The following is an 18,758-nucleotide window of genomic DNA, read 5'->3' on the forward strand; positions in this document are numbered from 1 at the left end:
TGTTGTTTTGAGCATGTGTGTCATTTGTGTTGTACAAAAGAAAAAACTCTTCAAATACAACGAATGAAGATGTACAAATTTGTTTTGAAAAACATAAAAACTAGTACCGAATAAATATATAATATAGCATTTTTCCTTATTTTGGATAAGATTTGACCTGTTAATTCTATAGTTTACGAAACTACTTAAATTATTTTCCCAATGCAAAACCCGATAATATTAATATTCACACTAGATTTGAAATAAAACCAAACTAGTAGTGTATTTCATTAAGATATCTCAACAATGAAGTTCTTTTATTAATTGGGTTCAAAAAAATGTATTCTTAAAAATATTTGGAAAATGAACGGATATTGGGCGGCGTTAAAAGCTTTGTCATCTCGGCCCCCTAGTTTAGATGTTCGTGTTCCGCCCCTGTATAAAGTCAACCATAAAGTATCACAAATTAATTACCAGTTAAACAAATATATTTGTAAACAATTATTCTCAAACATTCTAACAGAATACATTTATATAAATAAATTCTAATAGAATACATTACAGAATTCAAGTGTTGTGATTAAATACAAAATTCAAGAGTTGTGACTGAATACATAATTCAATAGTTGTGATTGAATCATCAACACACATCTGCATTCATTCCCCGTCATGAATTCAAGAAACAAACACACCTTTGCAATATCGATTTAGAAATATGAACACCAATTTTGACTTTTTCGAAACAAACTCCAACTTATGACTGCGAAGTGCAAGTTGTATCAGAATATTTCTTCAATCGAATAGAAATAGAACATTGAAGAAATCAAATTTAATAAGATGATGAACACAATCTCGATCTTGAATCAAAATCGAGATAAAGTCTGGACGACTTGATAAAATCAATTTGATTTTGTCGATCATAGATGTCGAAAGAAACTTGCAAAATCAATTTTATCGCAAGAAACTAGATCATTGAGGTAGAAATACTCAACCGATTATCCGATGACATCGCTAATGGCCCTCCTATCTATGATGATTTCGACGCCCTTGTTCGTCCTTTTCCCTCTCTGTGAATGTTTCCGTGTTTCTTTGGATTCATTGATCTGATTTCTGGTATTGAATAGGAAATGGAGGAGCGAGAGAAACTGGTGAAGCATAATAGGGATGTATACCTGTTGACGAGTCTTGATAGGATTTAATGGCGCCGATGTAGACACACCTATCTTTGTTGATCGGCTGAAGCCATTGGTGGCCGATTTGAGTTCGAGGAAAGGGAAGACTCGAAGATATAAGACACGATGCAAGAGAGAGACGAGGTCAAAAATATTGATTTTATTTCCTTAATTGTAGGATTTCAATTAAATGATTCTTTAATTAAAAAGTACAAAAGGTCTAAAATGTCGTTAAATGATTTATTGAATTGTTTATTATTTCTTGAATTCGCATTGGTACATTTAGGAACACAATAGTTGCTAGCAACATTTGAACATATATATATATATATATATATATATATATATATATATATATATATATATATATACACACACACACTCCATGTATTGACATACATCATATTACTATATTTACTATCAAAAAAGATATCGAAAATAAAAGTCAAGTTGTTTAGAATTTAGACATTTTTAATTTATCTGGAGAATTGATTTATATTTGAGATTGTATTTTCTTAGAAAGTTTGAATAATTATTGAAATTATGATTATTTAACTAGATATATAGAGTTAGGTAAAATAGTTAATAGTTTTATGAAGTGTGTCGCCCAAACCACCACATCCATATTACCTTTACAAAAATATGTTTTTTAGAAAAAAATAGCTATATATTCAACAATTAAAACAACGCTATTTTTTTCTTTCAAAAAAGTCACTCATAATTTTAAAATGTTTTAGAAAAAAACAATTCATATCTAAATAACTATTTTAAAAAAATAAAGTTTTAAATTTTTTTTTCTTCAGAATACATCCTAATTTCTGACCATGAAACACAATTTCTTAATAGTTATGGGTGAGAATGGTTTATTTTTTTGTTAAACCAAAATCAGATTGGAAATTTTGATTTTTTATTTTAGAAAATACCAAACCATTGGTTTTTTATTTCGGTTTCGGTTTTTCGTTTTTTTTAATATATTTTTTGGGGTTTTGTTTTTTTATTTAATAGATTTCTTCATCGACAAATGTTGTTAGAATTTAAAAAAAATAAATAATTTGCTAAAACATAATACAAAAGGAAGTTTGTTTACATTTAGTCATTGAATTTTTTTTAGGGGGAAACGAACTTTCGACTTTGTTCACATTTAGTCACTAAACTTTTTTGCATTATCTATTTGTCACTGAACTATTGAAATTCTTCACATTTTACCCTTATGACCGGTTGTTATCGGTCATAAGGGTAAAATATGAACAGTTTTAATAGTTCGGTGGCAAATAGAGAACGAAAAAAAATTTAGTGAACAAAGTTGATGTAACATCCCGAAATCAGGTATATCTCCTTCGCCCTTCTTCTTTCCCTAAGTTGTCAAATTTAACCCTTGAAATATTTTATGGCAATTGAGTACGTTGGGCGTACTGGTGAGTACGCTGCGCGTACTCATGAGCGTGTTCTTGACGCGGAGGCTACCCAGTGCGCTGGGCGTACCATAGTATACGCTGCGCGTACTGGGTTCAGATTGAAACCCTATTTGTGGGGGTGAGTCCTATAAAAGGAACATATTGGCCTCACTTTTAGCCACCATTTTCAGAGAGTGAAACCGTAAGAGTGCCAACCCTCAATCTAGAGCTTGTGTGTGTGTGTTTGAGCTTGATAGTGTTCTTGTGTGCCTTTGAAGAGAAGAAGGTGTCATTAAAGAAGCTAAAGTTGGAGTGCAAGTTGTGGATCTGAGCTTTTCAGAGGTTGAAGCGTCACTAGGAGGTAAAAAGCTCAAAGCTTTCTTGACCTTTTTGGATTTGTGCATTATGGGCCATTTTTAGAGTTTTTGTCCCAAAGGTGGAGACTTTATGAGTAAAGGAGCTCCATAGACCTTGATCTCCCCTTTTCAGTGTATTTTGTGTTTTAGATCCATAAAAATCCAATCTTGGATGTAAACCATGCATGAGTTGTGAGTTCCTTAGTGAAGAAAATGGTGTGTTTTGGGAGATGATGACCTTTACAGCCATGCAAAGGCGTAAAGTCTTCGACTTTATGGATTAGGAGGCTGTAGGGGGTCTAGATCTATATTTTGAGCCAAGGTCCTAACTGATTAAGACCTTAAGTGAGATAATAGTGAAACTGGGACGTACGCTGAGCGTAAATCCCAGTACGCGGGGCGTAGGGTTCAAACAGCCTGATATCAGCGTAGTAGTCGAGTACGCCCAGCGTAGGGATCTGGTATGCGCCGCGTACTCCTTAGGGTTAACTTTTGTTGACTTTTTGGGTTTAGTCAACAAGTGGACCTTTAGGCCATTAGAGGGGTAGAATGGTCTTTTACCCTTCTGAGTGAGTATAGGAAGGGACTAGTCTAGCCTTTGAGAGATGTCTATAATTAGAAGTGAATTTTGTATGTATTTAGGCGGAGGCTAGATCAGTGTTTCAAGTTCGAGATCGTCCAAGTTTACCTGAGGTGAGTCTTCTCACTAAACATTACCTAGGGTGGTATCTATGTTTGTACAGGAAGGTCATGCGTGTTTGCTTGATATTATGTGTTTTTGTGATTATGTATGTTATGTGTTATTTTGACTGGACCGGAGGATCCAACGATTTCCGAGGCCAGAGGGTCCTCAACCAGACCGGACCGGAGGGTCCAACTAGCTAGACCGGACCAGAGGGTCCAACGAGCTACGGGACTAGAGGGTCCAACTGAGACACATTGACCAGAGGGTCGTGCTGGGTATAGCCTCGAGTGGCAAATTATTGTATGTGATATTTTAGGAAACTCACTAAGCATTCATGCTTATCGTCACTACTAGAAAATAGACCTTTAATGACGCGCTTTTTACGACGCGCGCTGATTAATGATACGCAAAAGGGCGTGCCCTTAAAATAGTGTCATCTCTCCAAAAAATTTAAGGATTTACGTCATATATTATTGCGTGCCCTTAATTTAGTGTCTCAAGAAAAAAAATTAAAAACACGGAGGGCGCTTTATCTTAAACGCGCGTCGTCTGTACCTGTCGCTTTATAATTTTAATGAAACGCGCTTTTAGTAGACAAGGGGGAAACGAAATCCCCAAATTTTTGAAAACCCGCCTTGTTTTTTCTATCTTCTATCTATTTTTCATCCTTGCAATCCAATCTCCCCTCTCTGATACTCTCTCCTCTAGATCCCCCTTCATTCTCTACCTCCCGTCTCTCTGTAAACCTCGAAGGTGAATCGTAATTGATCTGTGAGGTCTCCTTCTTTTTCTTTGTTTTCTCAGGTACAACATCATCCCAATCCATTAACCCCTTTAATTTTTCATTAAAAAACCGTAATTGACTTGGCAAGTTCATGAACCAAATGTAGCACTTTCCAAACTGGGGATTTAACCAAACCCAATAGAGCCATTGACAGAATCTTTGAATTCGGTCAACAAGGACTCTCTGTAATCATGCAGCTTTCTTCACAAGGGATCACTCTAGGTCTTCAATCTATCAATCTACAATGGCCATTGTCAAGTTACATCGAATCAAGGTCTAGGGTTTCAAATGCTTCAAGTTCTTCCCAAATAACTTCCCCTCTCAAGACGATTTTCCTCAATTTTCTATCGAACTTGGTAGCTGTTGAATCGGTGTGTATCGCTATCAAGAACCTGCCTCGAGATCTGTTGCATTTATGAATGAGGAAGATTTGGTAAGGCAACTCACTCGATCTTCTACCTCTCTCGTGTTTTCAACACATAAAACACAGACAAACCTTGAAGAGAAATTTCAAGCTTTTGAATAAGAATCCTCAAAAACCATCGTGATTTCAAACGAAACCCCTCCCCCTAGATTCCAAACGCTTCTTCTCTGTCGATAGCACATAAAATCTAGGTTTTCTATTGTTTCTATCGACCAGAGACTTTCAATGGAGAAGACAAAACCTGGAAAGAAAGATTCAGATGCCTAGAAATTCAAGGGCATAAACAAAGTTTTTAGATATATATCATCTCTCTCTCTCTTGCTTCATCTACTCTGTTTTTATTGTGTTCTTCTGATATGATAATCAAAAATCTTGTTGCTCTATAAGAGAGTCGATTCAAGTGACCAAAGGGATGGTGACCAATTATATTGGGATATTCAAAACCTTTTGTTTGGTAACACTTCACCTGACTACTTACCCTTTGAGCTTAGGGCTCTAAAAGTTTCTCTTGAGGCTTTTTGTACATTTCTGCTGGTGGTGATGGAGTTGGTAACAACAATGGAGCTTCACGAGCACTTGTAAAGGATAGGTTTGTCTTTTCAACTATCTATTATATCTATAAAAAATAATTAAAAATTTGGTTGATATATAAACTGAAATGTGGTGGTTTAACATTAGGTTGAAGATCTTCAATGGTCATTTTGAAGAGCTTCATCAAAGACAATCTCAATGGAAAATTGTTTATTGATTACAGACGGTGCTATCCAGCTGAAAAAATAAATGAAACCCTAGTTCCTCTTGAACTCAATTTCGCGTCCTAGAAGTTATCACGATGTTATTGGCAGCTGAAACCAGTTCTGTGAAGTAAGTTGTTTGCTTCAATTGCATATCTTTTTGGTTTCAAAGTAACTTAGTTAGGTTGGATTTTACGTTTTGTTTTAGAGTATATGTTAATCACGCTTTGATTTGTTTCTGTATATTGTCTGCGGTGTAGTTGAAAAGCTAGAATGAAAATGGAGGAAGAAGCCATGGAAGGGGATGACAGGGATGTAATGTTGGCATGCATAATATCGGGAACCCTTTTCTCTTTCTTGGGGTTGGCTTCTTTTGTGATACTTTGGGCTGTTAATTGGCAGCCATGGCGGATATACAGGTACTTCTTCCTTATTTCCTGTTTTGTTAACCAAAAGCTGAAAGGGGCGGCACTACCACCTAAGATTGGCGGCAGAGCAACAACACTGCCCTCCACAACCGCCTGAATCTTCTGCGCGTACTCTTGTAGTTGCTGCAAAACAGCTACACAAAACAAATTCATCAGAAAAAACAAAAAGTGATTTAAAATTCAAAACAACCACCACCACTTGCCGCCTCCACCACCACCATACCTGGAAGTAAGTCAACAGACGGTCTGCGTTCTTTGACCCATTGGTAACTCTATTCAAGAGTCCACCTTCTGCTCTTCATTAAGTATGCCATAACAACAGCGGGTGACATGTGAAAAAAAATACAAAAATGTTTTTTCATGGATTATAATATGAGTGATTTATTATACTAGAATGATATTTAGTAAGATATGAAGTGATACAATAAAAATGTGTCATGTTTTTGTATGAATTTTAATTTGGAAAAAAAACACCACGAAATAATAGTGATTTTGCAGAAAGAGATTACATGTTTGTCGTTATGGGTTCTCATTTGAAGCAATGGGGAATTCAATAGCTTTCTTTGACTACTGTTTCTTTATCAGTGGTCTACGAGGTCACCTCATGTTATATTCTTCAGCTAAACAGAACTTGAAAGTTAAAAATAGGAAGATTTGGAAATTGGGTATATAAGTATATAACATTACATTTTGAACCTCTTAAATGTTCAACCATAAGTAGGAAACTTTTGATTAACATGCCTTAAGTTATTAATCAGTTGGTTTCAATTTGTTCATTAGCAGTAATTATGGCTGGAACTGCTCTTATTTTGGTTATTTGTTTCCTTATTTCTTTGGTGCAGAAGGATGACATGATTCTTGATTCATTGGTGCTTCCACCAATAAATGGTAGAAATATGACCTGGTTCATTTAATTTTGTGAGTTCAGAACATGGTCACTCTATACCGTGACATTATTTGTGCGTGATGCTGACAATTTTCGAACCAAGGCATGCGAAAGAGGGTTTCAAGTGAGTTTTTCATCAATAAAGTAGCTTGTTTGTCACTGTGATTGAACAATCACTCCAAATCTAAGCCAAGGCATGTGTAAGAAAGCTTGATGGCTTCTCCCAACAAGGGTTCATGGATGAAGCTTATAAGCTATACTATGTTCTTGCTTCATTCGAATCTTCTTCAAACTTGTCTTGTTATGATGGTATTAGGTAATATATAGAATCTTGTTTTTCTTCAAATGTAGATATGAAACCTATTAAAAATATAAAGATTGGTAGGAGAAAAGCAGAATAATAGGTTGCTAACATCATTTTTTTATAATTTCCAGATATGGTAACCAAATTGTTTCTGATGAGCTAAGTTCCCTTTACGGGGGTTCACGTGCTAATGGCTTTGGTCCAGAGGTATGAAAGGAAAACTAAATAAAGGGCAAAGTTGTAAAATATTAGGATTTAAAATTTTAAAAAGGAGGATTTTGATGGGGACATATGCCCTTTCAGCAGGTTATTATGATGCCTATTACAAGCGAGCTCAGCAGGTAACTTTACTTGGTGTTCTGTTTGTTACACAAGCTTCCTAGGGTTTTTTTTATGATGAGAACGAAAAGGGAAATTATGTCTTTTTCACATACAAGAAATCATTGAGTAAACAGTAAATAGTAAATTATGGTGATTTAGGTGAGAACTGTAGTCCAGAAAAGCTTCAAGGTAGCATTAAATGAACATGATATTCTAATTTCACCTGCAGCTCCATCTGTAGCATATAAAATCGGTAATTTTCCACATCATCATTTTGTTTCTTGATGTGAAAACAATCATCTCAATTCATAACCAGTGTTTGTTTATTTATATGTTATGTTTATATTATTTACAGGTGAAAAGAAAAATGATCCATTGGCAATGTATGCAGGGGATATCATGACTGAAAGTCCTTATAAGCTTTGTTTTTAAAATGCTATATTTTTTTTCCTTTTCTGTTATTCTTGATGCAATAATTTGTTTTTTATTATTTTTTTTTCTGAATATTGTTTTGGCTTTTTGGTTTTCATTTGTGAAATTAAAGGTGAATTTCAACTTGGCTGGATTGCCTGTATTGGTTTTGCCATGTGGATTTGTCCAAAATGGCCTTCCTGTTGGTGTTCAAATGATAGGGGCTGCTTTTGATGAGGTGGGAATAATTTCTTGATATATAAAGTTTGTTACTTTTCTAGACAGGTTTAGACTAAATGATCATTTTACCCTAACATTCCAAAAAACAAATTTTATAATATTCATCAATTTTAACTTAAGAGGATTTAGACAGTAGAAAAGAATGGAAAATAGGTAAAAATATGCCTTGACATATTCATCAATCTTATTTATATTACTAGATTTTTGCAGGAAAAATTGCTGAGAGTGGGCCATATCATTGAACAAACACTTCAAGGTTGCTCCTTTATCCCACAACTGATAGCAGATGAATTTAAATTCTAGAAAAATTGATCATAATATAAGTCATGAATTGTATTATTTTTTTGGTGAATTATGAGTAAGAATGATAGTCCGGAAAGAGGGTATCAAAAGGTAGTAATATTCTTGTAGTCAATTTCCTTTGAACTCAGATTCTTTTGCTGAATAAAGTATGTGTTCATTCATAAGTTGGAGTTAGAAGTTATGTTTTTTGATGTGATGTTTTTAGTGTGTACTTGAAATGGACAAAAGTCAGTGTAAGAATTACAAGAATGATTTCTACATCTATCTGAAATAAGTCAGTAACATACAAAAAAAACATAAATGAATGTCATCTGTTGTGTATCCATATGGTATTTACATGCTTACCCAACTGTGTTGCAGTTTTACCAAATTGGTCATTGCAAATATGGAGAATCTTGCAGATTCAATCACTCCAAATCTGAGCCTGGAAACTCTCTCCAGCGACTTAACATTCTCGGTTTTCCAGTAAGATTGGTGATTACAAATTTATCCTTGTATAGCTTTTCATACAAAGAGGTTCAATTTATGCTTTGCTCACTACTTTGTAAGTTATTAAAGTATACTTCATATATCAATGGTGAAATCAGCATGACAGGAGGCATTTCATGTATTTTTTTTTAACATACATGTTAATGGTAACGTGTCTAAGACTGTGTTTTGTCTTTACTTGTTCCCAATTTCGCTTTTTAATATTTCTGCTTAAACATGAAATTTCGAGGCCTTAAACTTATTGTATTGTAATCTAGGTTTTCTTTGACATTTATATGTTTTACCTTCTTATTGTGGGATTCTTAAATCATTTTTTAATTTTTTCTAGATAATCAAAAAAGAAAATATGATTCTCATGGAAGATGTGAGTAGAGATCTGCAAGTTCAGCATGGCAAATTTTAGTATTTTATTTCACCTTCAATATTTTATATTTTAGAATTCAGTTAGTAAGTGTCACGATTTGGGATATTTTAATAATTTCAGTTGGCATTTTGATGAGGCGATAACTACATATTGTGAACTTTTCATAGCTAGATGTACAAACACAACTGAATATTTTGCAAGCCGGAAAGTGATCGGAGAAAGTTGGTTGCACTTAAGTTCATTGAAGCAGTAACTCTTTTATATACAGTTGATCCAAGTGTCTCTTCTGAACCACCTGAAGATAAAACTTCTGGAGGTATTTATCCTCCACTATCAATAAGTTATATGTTCTTTTGCATGGTTATTGAGTATTGATGATGCTTTTTGTCTGATTACTTGTGCTGTAGAGATGACATATGAATTTAACACAACATGGCTTCATAGAGGGGGTCCCATACTTAATGTTAGTGATTTATCAGTTGAAGCAAGTAGGAACTTAGGTTTGTTGCTTGATCAACTAAGGTATCAAGCTGTGAAGTTACTAAGCAATATGGTGGTTATTGTGCTAATCAAGAGGTATCTGATCTTTGCCATTCAAATATATATGCTATAGTGCTTTCTATATTAGTAATTTCTCATTATGATGTGTTGTTGTCACAACTAGAAATTTTGTGTCATGTAATCTATACACTCAAGTAAAATGTTGAATCAAAAACTTAAAAGCATGTGTGATACTTACTCTAAGACAACAGAATTTTAATCAAATACACCATACAAGTGTTACAAATAGTCAATAAGCAATTGGAAACCATAGAAGTTCTTGTTTAGGTCCATTTTGGACTAGGACTTCCTTATTGGACCCATTGGGCCAATAAGCCTCCAATTTGACTATCATGGGATTAGAACCTTTTAATGGGCTCTAATTGGACCCACATTAATTTATTTCAACATTTTGGGCCATATTGGGCCTAGAATGAAATAAATTAAATATTATGAATCATAATTAACTCAAACTAGCCCAACAAAGTGTAAAAATCATATTATATTTTTTTGGGTCAAAAATCATCCAACTTAACTCCTATATGGGCTTAGGGGCAATAAAGCCCAAAAACTCTTTTTCCCTTCCATATTCTCGGCCCAAGGCCCAAATCCAAGAAGAGAAGAGGGGTTTGACTTTCTCATGCCACCTCACTTTTGCATGGGGGATATCCAAGCCTTTTACACTCCAAACATCCATACAATCTCATTCTTCCATGCAAACATCACCTCAAGGTCTCTTCTTCTCTCTCTCCCTCTCCCTTCTTGTTTCGGCCGAGAGTAACCCACACATACACACCTCACAAACTCTCTCTAAATTACTCAAGAAATCATCCCCTCTCTCCATTCCAAAAATCTCGAAAATTTGGCTTGAAGCCTAAGGATCATCATAAAGAAATTCATCATCTAAGGTAATTTAATGTTTAACTTATGATCTAACTCCCTCCACTTCATTAAAATCTCTTCTAAATTCATTCACTCTTATGATCTTGCATCCTGGAGGTCGAAATCTTCATCAAAGGGTGCTAAGGCCAAAAATCACTTCATTTCTTCCATCTTTTCTCCAAAAACCGAAACCACACCCTAAGGTGAGCTTCATACTCCCTATTTTCGGTTTTTATAAGTTTTGTGGGGGGGGGGGGAATACAAGCAAATGTGTAGATCTATATGTATTTGTATGCCTTGTATGATTTCTATGCTTATATGTGTGTTTTTGTGTGATTATGATGTTGGATCTAGACATAAGCCCCTAAAAATCGAGATATACTTTATGTTAAATGATAATAGCATCAAATATATTGCTACATACAAAGTATTTCAAGAAAAATAGCTAAGTGGCTTAATAACATCTTCTTTGGGCTAAAAACTAAATTTTTGGACACAAAATGTTAAAAATATAAAGTTAAAGGGCCCAAAATGACATATTACGAATTCTGATGGATGAGAGGAGTCAAAACAGTTTCAATAAAATATTTTCTGGAAATATACTCATTTGGAGGATTAAAAATATAAATTTCAAGCTTAATGGGCTAAAAATGACATTTTCGGCCCAATAGGGCCCAATATGCGAAATTTTCTGTTTTGGAGGGCTGAAACTGTGTTTTTCGGTAAAACAGTGGACTATTAGTGTTCTAAGTCCTTTTCAAAGGTTAAAAATGCTTTTCATAATTAAAAAGGACCAAAGTTGCAAAAAAATTTCCAATTTGGACCAAAAATGTAAAAATTGCGAAAAAGAGGGGTTATAACAGAGAAAACTGTATTTTCAGGGTCTAAAACTGTTTTCAACTAAAAATGTGCTGAAAAATATCAATTTCAATAAGTTTTGGTGTTAAAATGCCAAAAAAAATGGTTTAAGGACTAAACCGGAAATTTATTTATTCAAAGGGTTGAAAAAGTAAATTTACAACATAAAGAGGGGCTGTAACAGAAAATTTTCAATGTGAATTCAATACATCCGTTGTGATCAAATATTGACACTACGACTACCGACGAATTACAATACACAACAACACCAAAAATCGTTATCAAACGAATTGATTTGGTCTCGAATCAATAACAAATCCGAAACTACTAACACGACGACAACTCAATTCATACACGGAAAATTTGGGAATTCAATACACATGTGAGAGTGCACAGACGTCGATACACCATCTTTGGACCCAAAAGTGTAAAATCTTGTTTGTTGGGCCTAGCTAGCCCAATGACCTGATCTTTAGGCCCGAAGACATCAACCTTACGAGTTGTTGGGTCTTACATGATCCAACACAGCGTAAAAGGGCTTTCAATGGCAAACGTGCTGCTGGTCCCCAAGGGTCCTTCGGTACTGCTAGCAAAGTCGAGATTTCTCCAATGCGAGTTGGGCTAAGGGCCCTTCGCATTCACTATAGCCTTGAACGACGTAGGGAATTACCGGGGGCTTCGCACCTTCTTTTTCCTCTCGGTCGTGGGGCTACATGAGTCCGGGGGGTTGGATTATGTGAATAAGTGCAAGCGACGCCTAAGGGATCGTTTGTACGGTTGTCAACTGGTCGTTTTCATTTACGTATGTTACAACAATTCACAACCCACTGTTAATCCAAGGTCTCCGGAGCTCAACGGATACACCTGTCGCAACGAAGTAACAACACATAAACTAATTAAAGTAGAGTGATAGGAAAACGTCGGGTTTTCCTAGGGTTTTCAGTTAATACACTTTTGAACTACTTACCGAGTTTTACAAATCGTATTCTTACATTTATAAAAACAAACAAGCATACTTATGGATCTTCACACTTTTTATACTAAGCTCTTTTCAGAAAATATCGGATTTTCTGGTGGTTTTCAAACAATACAAAACATTGGATTTCAAACATTACTTATGAACTCACCAACATTTCATATGTTGACGTTTTTCAAAATACTTGTATTCTCAGGTAACAGATAAAGTGAAGAAAGGATTGTACTCTATGATGTTTTGCGGTTGTTTAATTAACAATGAACAATTTATTTTTGGGTATGTAATATTTTGAGGCAATGTAATGGATGTAAACACTATCAGTTGTAATATTTAAATGTTGGTGATGAATGATGTTATGTTTCATGTATATTCATTGTGATGGTATTCAATTGAGTCACAACAGCCCCCGGACGTTTCCGCCGTCTAGTTCGGGGGTGTAACAGTTGTTTCTTGTGCAATTTTATTTTTAGGAGGTATTTTACTTTATTAAATGTTTAAAGTTACAGGACATGATTATGGGCACATCATGGAACATTTTAGGGAAGTTGTTGGTTTTCCTCTTGGTGATCCATCAATGAAGTGGCCAACTTGCATCATGTAATAACATTTTAGGGGAAGATGTAGGTATATGTTTTTTAATGAATAATGTAATCATATGTATGAATATGAAATAAAGTTTGTTATTTAGTATGTGATAATCATGTATAGGGAGAAAACAACTTCTATTGACTTGTTTTATCTTTCCATGGATCGATTATTTGTATGACATTAAATTTTATGCAATGGATTGTATTTTTTGTATATGGTATTTTATTTTTTGTTATGAGACATTCAATGCAAATATAATTTGAAAATAAGTAAATCTATAAGTAATATTTTTTTTAAAACATTTAAAATTATGATACGCAAAAATGTGTGTCATCTTCATTTATGACATGGCCTTTCTTGACAGGGGCTTTCTTGATACGCTTTGCGTGTCATTAACACGCGCGTCATAAGGTTACGACACCCGAATGCGTGTCGTCTTCCTTTATGACAGGGTCTTCCTTGATACGCATTGCGTGTCGTAAGCGCGCGTCGTAAATGAGCGCCGTAAATGCGCGTCGTCTCTCTTTATGACAGGGCCTTCCTTGACGTGCATTTGCGCGTCGTCTGAGCCTTTTACGACACGCAATGAGCGTCGTAAAAGGTTGTTTTTCTAGTAGTGCGTGTTACGTGTTATGTGTTTCAGGTACCTTAGAGGATCGCGGGAAGGCACTAGCATGATTGTACATACACTTTTGATTTGGAGCAGTATTTGTGGATCCTGGAATTGAACAATTGTTTTGAAAATTTGTTAATTGTTTAATTTGGAAATTTAATGATGAGACGTATGTTTTATGAATATTAAAAATGAAAAAAAATTGGTTTGAAATTTCTTGTTGTTACAGTTGAAAGTTTATTACCATTTCAATTCATTACCTTAAGAATTATATCTAGATAAAATCTTTATGACTGTGATAATAAAAATTTTAAAGATCACAAAAAAATCCTAAAAATTATATATAAATGATCATTATTGTGTTTTTTTAATAAAAAAAATACGAGTTTTTTAATAAAAGAGATGTGGATAGCATCTTTATTTATGTTTTTTAATAAATAAATATAAGTTTTTTTCAAATTAATTTGGTATATATATATATAAAAAATTCATCAAAGCTTTAAATTTTAACCTTATTAACAAAAAAAAGCATATATATATATATATATATATATATATATATATATATATATATATATATATATATATAGCTAGGTAAATATGTTTATCACATTTATTATGTGCTAGAATACACTAATAAAAAATTTGTAAAAATTAAATAATTGTTTAATTAAGTAAAGATAAATATTAAATGATTTCCATAATTGTTTGTATATTAAATGATATTCATGATTATAATTCTTTTTTTACGGAAACAATATATATTCTTCATTAATGTCAGCAATAACATTCTTTCAAAATGAATTCGCATCTAGATTTATTTATGAGTTCGTTTTTTGTTTCAGGATCAGACACTTAAAATACACTCTCATTCTGCAAAAATACACTCTCTTTATTCTGGATACGAATTTATTCTGAAAAAATATTATTGATGATGTTAATGACGAATTTAATTGATTTCCATAAAAATGAATTATAAGTATGAATATCATTTATTATGCATTTAATTTTTACTTAATTTTTATTGGTGCACACAATAGATGAAAGAAACATTTGAACCTCTCTCTCTCTATCTATCTATCTATCTATCTATCTATCTATATATATATATATATATATATATATATATATATATATATATATATATATATATATATATATATATATATATATGTAATTTTACTCTTAAAACCAACACTTTCGGGGTATTATAATAATTGTTTTGCAAGTGTTTACTTAATTTTTATTGGTACATTGTAGCACACAATAGATAAAAGAAACATTTGAATCTCTCTCTCTCTCTCTCTCTCTCTCTATATATATATATATATATATATATATATATATATATATATATATATATATATATATATATAGTAATTTTACTCTTAAAACCAGCACTATCATGGTATTATAATAATTGTTTTGCAAGTGTTTAGCGATTTGAGTGGTCAAATTGCAACAAAAAAAATAGTTTTTTTTGTAAATAGAGACAAAATGTAGGGACATTTTTTTTTAGATTTCTCTATATAAAATGACATTACTACCCTTTACATTATTTTTATACAAGTTTTTACTTATTTTAATTAAGAATAAGATAAATTAATAAAGTAAACCCCTCTCTTTCTCACAAATACAAATCAACTCTCTCTTAGATACAAATCAAACATCAGAATGGAAAGCGAAATTAATAAAGTAAATCCGTCTCATGATCAACAAGCCTTTGAAATCGATTTCCAACACAAGAACAGAAACTAAAATCAAAGATCTACCCCCTTTGTCACTAACACACCCCAATTTAAAAGTAAAGATCCTATGTTAAAAGACAGAAGGTTCGAACAACCGGTGCCACCCCCTTCCTCACTGCTAATCTCCTTTCTCGATCCTTGATTGGGAAAGTTCTGAATGTTATTCGATATCACTTGTTTCCCCTTTTTGGTTTTGATGTGGAGATGAAAAAATTCAAATATTCAATCACAATTTTACATATATCTCTCAATTTGTTTAACACAGAACCGATCATTTCATCAGTAATTCACGGAGCTCTGTTATTGCTTTAAGTCTCAGGTGACAAAAACTGTTCACTCCTTGTTATACATTGATAATCATAATGTTGGTGCTATGCCAGGATCAACTTAATAGGTTTCCAATTGGGCTCTAATTCTCTTCCCCATATAATAATAACCATTATCAACTTAGTAGGCGTTCTATTGACTTTTGTACTTTTTATTTAGCGTAAATTACACGAATGATCCCTATGGTTTAGGGCAACTTGCGCATTTGGTCCTTAACTTATTTTTCTAACTCGGAAGGTCACTACTGGAAGGTCACTACTTTTTGTTTCTGCTACACGTTTGATCCCTGTCTTACATAAAAAGTCTATTTTTCCCTTGATTTTTTAATTTATTTAAATAAACACACCCCAACCCAACCCAACTCCCTCACCTTCCCTTACCTTATCTACCATACCATTTTTTCCATATTTAAATAATTAAATTTTTACATAAGATAGGGACCAAACACTTAACAAAAACAAACAATAAGGACCAAACGTGTAACAATAACAAACAATAAGGGCCTTCCGAGTTAAAAAAATAAGTTATGAACCTAACATGTAAATTAACCAAGACCATAGGGACCATTCGTGTAATTTACTCTTTTATTTATAAAATGAAAAAGAAATAAATAATCTGTGTCAAAAAAAAATAGAATTAACCACTAAGAAAGGTTACATGACTAAACCTATAATTTTTGTAAGACACAGGGACCATTTATGTTGTCGATTATTTCTTGAACATAGTAATATTATCTTAATATAATTTTTCCGATCATATATAAGAGCATTTTGCGAGAATTAAGCGTTTATCAAGTAATATAGCATCAAAAGTTGGCACAACAAAAAAATAAAACACAAAATCAACACAAGTGTATTGCCAAAATGAAATATAAGAAGAAAAAAAACAAAATCTCTAGCAAGAAACTAAATTTAAAAGGTTTAATAGGTAACAGGAGCAAGGATTTCAAGTTGTGGACCAAGTTTTTCCTGTGCAACCTTCTCAGCCTTGGCTCGCAGTTTGTTAAGCTGCTTCTTCCTTTCATACACCACTTGTGCCTTCTCTTTCCTCTTCTTCTCAAGATCCTACAAGTATATATTACATATTCAGTTTCCATTGTTTATAAAAAGGTGTTACAATACATATACATAATAGTTTAATGATTAAGACACACATTATATTATATCTAAATGCAAAACAAAAAAATATCTTACCTTGATTGTCTCATAATGATTCCATCCAACTTCGGATGAAAGCCTACCAAGCAAGCAGTACTTGTGTCCAGCAGTTAACCTCAAAACCCTACATTTGTTTTAACAGATCAATTAAATATAACCTCAAAGGATGAGCAGATAAGCCTCTCAAACACCTAATGTATATTAGGTTATGCTAATATAAATCTTCATTTCGAATCCAGTTCATATAACATCAAAAAGAAACTCACTTGAGGGCATCAGGGATAACCATCCTCTTCTTCCTGTTGTAAGGAGTTGGGACTCCTTCATAAACCTTCAACCTTGCAAGTGCAGCAGCTCCACGCTTGGTCTTGTGTGGAATCATACTGTAAACAAAAACATATACTTTTTTAATCATTCAAAGTGACACAAACAAATACCATTTCAATAAGGATCCATATGATATACAAACAATTGTCTTTTCAATTCAACGAATTTGGAATTCAGTTTTAAATACACACATTTGAACAGTTGAGTTGCTATACTAACAGAAATCATCTCAGAAATAGATTATATGAATTGATACTTCTACTTCTTACTCTGAGCAGAATCAAAGTACTAAATATTCATGAATAATTTCAAATCCGATAGAGTTTATGTTAGGATACATGTAACGTCAGTTTCGTGTTGTACCTAACTCCTATAACGCACGAAAACTTCAATACATAGCTACTTTGAGCATGAATTTATTCTATTTAGACATGAAACGAAGGATTGCAGTGTGATTATGCATGTAAGAAAGTCGCTACAGCCATTCAGCAAGTGCAAATGTCTACGAATATTAGCAACATAAAGTGATGTGTGTGTCTGTGTGTGTGCATGAAATTGGGGTTTACCCTCGGATGGTACGCCACAAGATCTTCGAAGGAGCACGGAAGTGAATGGGTCCGTGAGAAGGCTTGGTGTTCATACGCTTACGGAGAAAACGAAGGTACTTCATTTTCTGACGAACGAGACCACCGGAGAGGCAGATCTCTTCAGTGCGCACGACGGTGACTCGCTGGCCATTGAGAAGCTCCTTTGCCAAAATAGACGACAATCGGCCGAGCATATGGTGGCGGGCGTCCACCACTACCTCCTTTGCGCAAATACCTGATCCGGAAACCATTGTTGCAGCAGCTATGGGTTTACTTCTCCCTCTCTCTCTCGCCTCTCTTTCTCTCTCTCTCGATCGCTAACAGAAGTATATAAGATTAGGGTTGTAGGGTTTAGAAGACAGGCTGACAGGGTAACTATTTTGCTGATGTAGGGCTGGGCTGTAAGCCCAGATACTCGTTTATTGGGCCAAATTGAAATCAATTTTAAGGTTTTCATAATATAAATATATATAGTTTAAACAGTGTATAAATTGTAAACGACATGTATATGCGTTAGAAATGGAGTATGTGGGTTCGATTTCTTTTTGGTTATTATATGATAAAAAACAATTTTGAGATCCTTTGAACTTTGTTTTAGAATTAATCTTGATATAACTTAATAAGATTTGAAAAACAAAAAGTGTCTTTTAAGTCTAAGTCATGTAGAGTTCTTTAAGCAATAAGAATGTATGTATATGTTTTAACAGTCCGATTCTAAACAACGTTATAGCAAATGAGAAACGAACACCATGGCATGCGACAAAATGCAAACATATAGGAAAATCAACATAATCGAATATTGGTAGCAACGTTATAGTATTATAGAGTTCTCTAACAAAATATAAAGTTTAAAATTTTTCTATATTTTATAGAAAGATGTT

At 33.6% G+C, this 18,758-nt stretch overlaps 2 protein-coding genes across 2 annotated transcripts; one reads left to right on the forward strand and one right to left on the reverse strand.

Moving 5' to 3' along the window:
• The first annotated feature begins 6,935 nt into the window (after positions 1-6,935).
• Positions 6,936-8,555, forward strand: LOC145052092 (glutamyl-tRNA(Gln) amidotransferase subunit A, chloroplastic/mitochondrial-like). Its single transcript, XM_078999901.1, has 7 exons — positions 6,936-7,158; positions 7,278-7,345; positions 7,399-7,487; positions 7,627-7,720; positions 7,823-7,871; positions 8,011-8,116; positions 8,329-8,555. Exons 1-7 carry the CDS (start codon positions 7,079-7,081, stop codon positions 8,419-8,421), a joined length of 579 nt encoding a protein of 192 aa, XP_078856027.1. The 5' UTR covers positions 6,936-7,078; the 3' UTR covers positions 8,422-8,555.
• Positions 8,556-16,574: 8,019 nt separating this feature from the next.
• Positions 16,575-18,206, reverse strand: LOC145055478 (large ribosomal subunit protein uL13w-like). Its single transcript, XM_079003821.1, has 4 exons — positions 17,857-18,206; positions 17,230-17,346; positions 17,000-17,087; positions 16,575-16,870 (listed from the first exon to the last, which is right to left on the reverse strand). Exons 1-4 carry the CDS (start codon positions 18,126-18,128, stop codon positions 16,727-16,729), a joined length of 621 nt encoding a protein of 206 aa, XP_078859947.1. The 5' UTR covers positions 18,129-18,206; the 3' UTR covers positions 16,575-16,726.
• Between the last annotated feature and the right edge of the window lie 552 nt (positions 18,207-18,758).

This window comes from Lactuca serriola, chromosome 5 (genome assembly GCF_051521515.1).
Source record: "Lactuca serriola cultivar US96UC23 chromosome 5, Lser_US96UC23_V15, whole genome shotgun sequence".
NCBI classification, from domain to species: domain Eukaryota; kingdom Viridiplantae; phylum Streptophyta; class Magnoliopsida; order Asterales; family Asteraceae; genus Lactuca; species Lactuca serriola.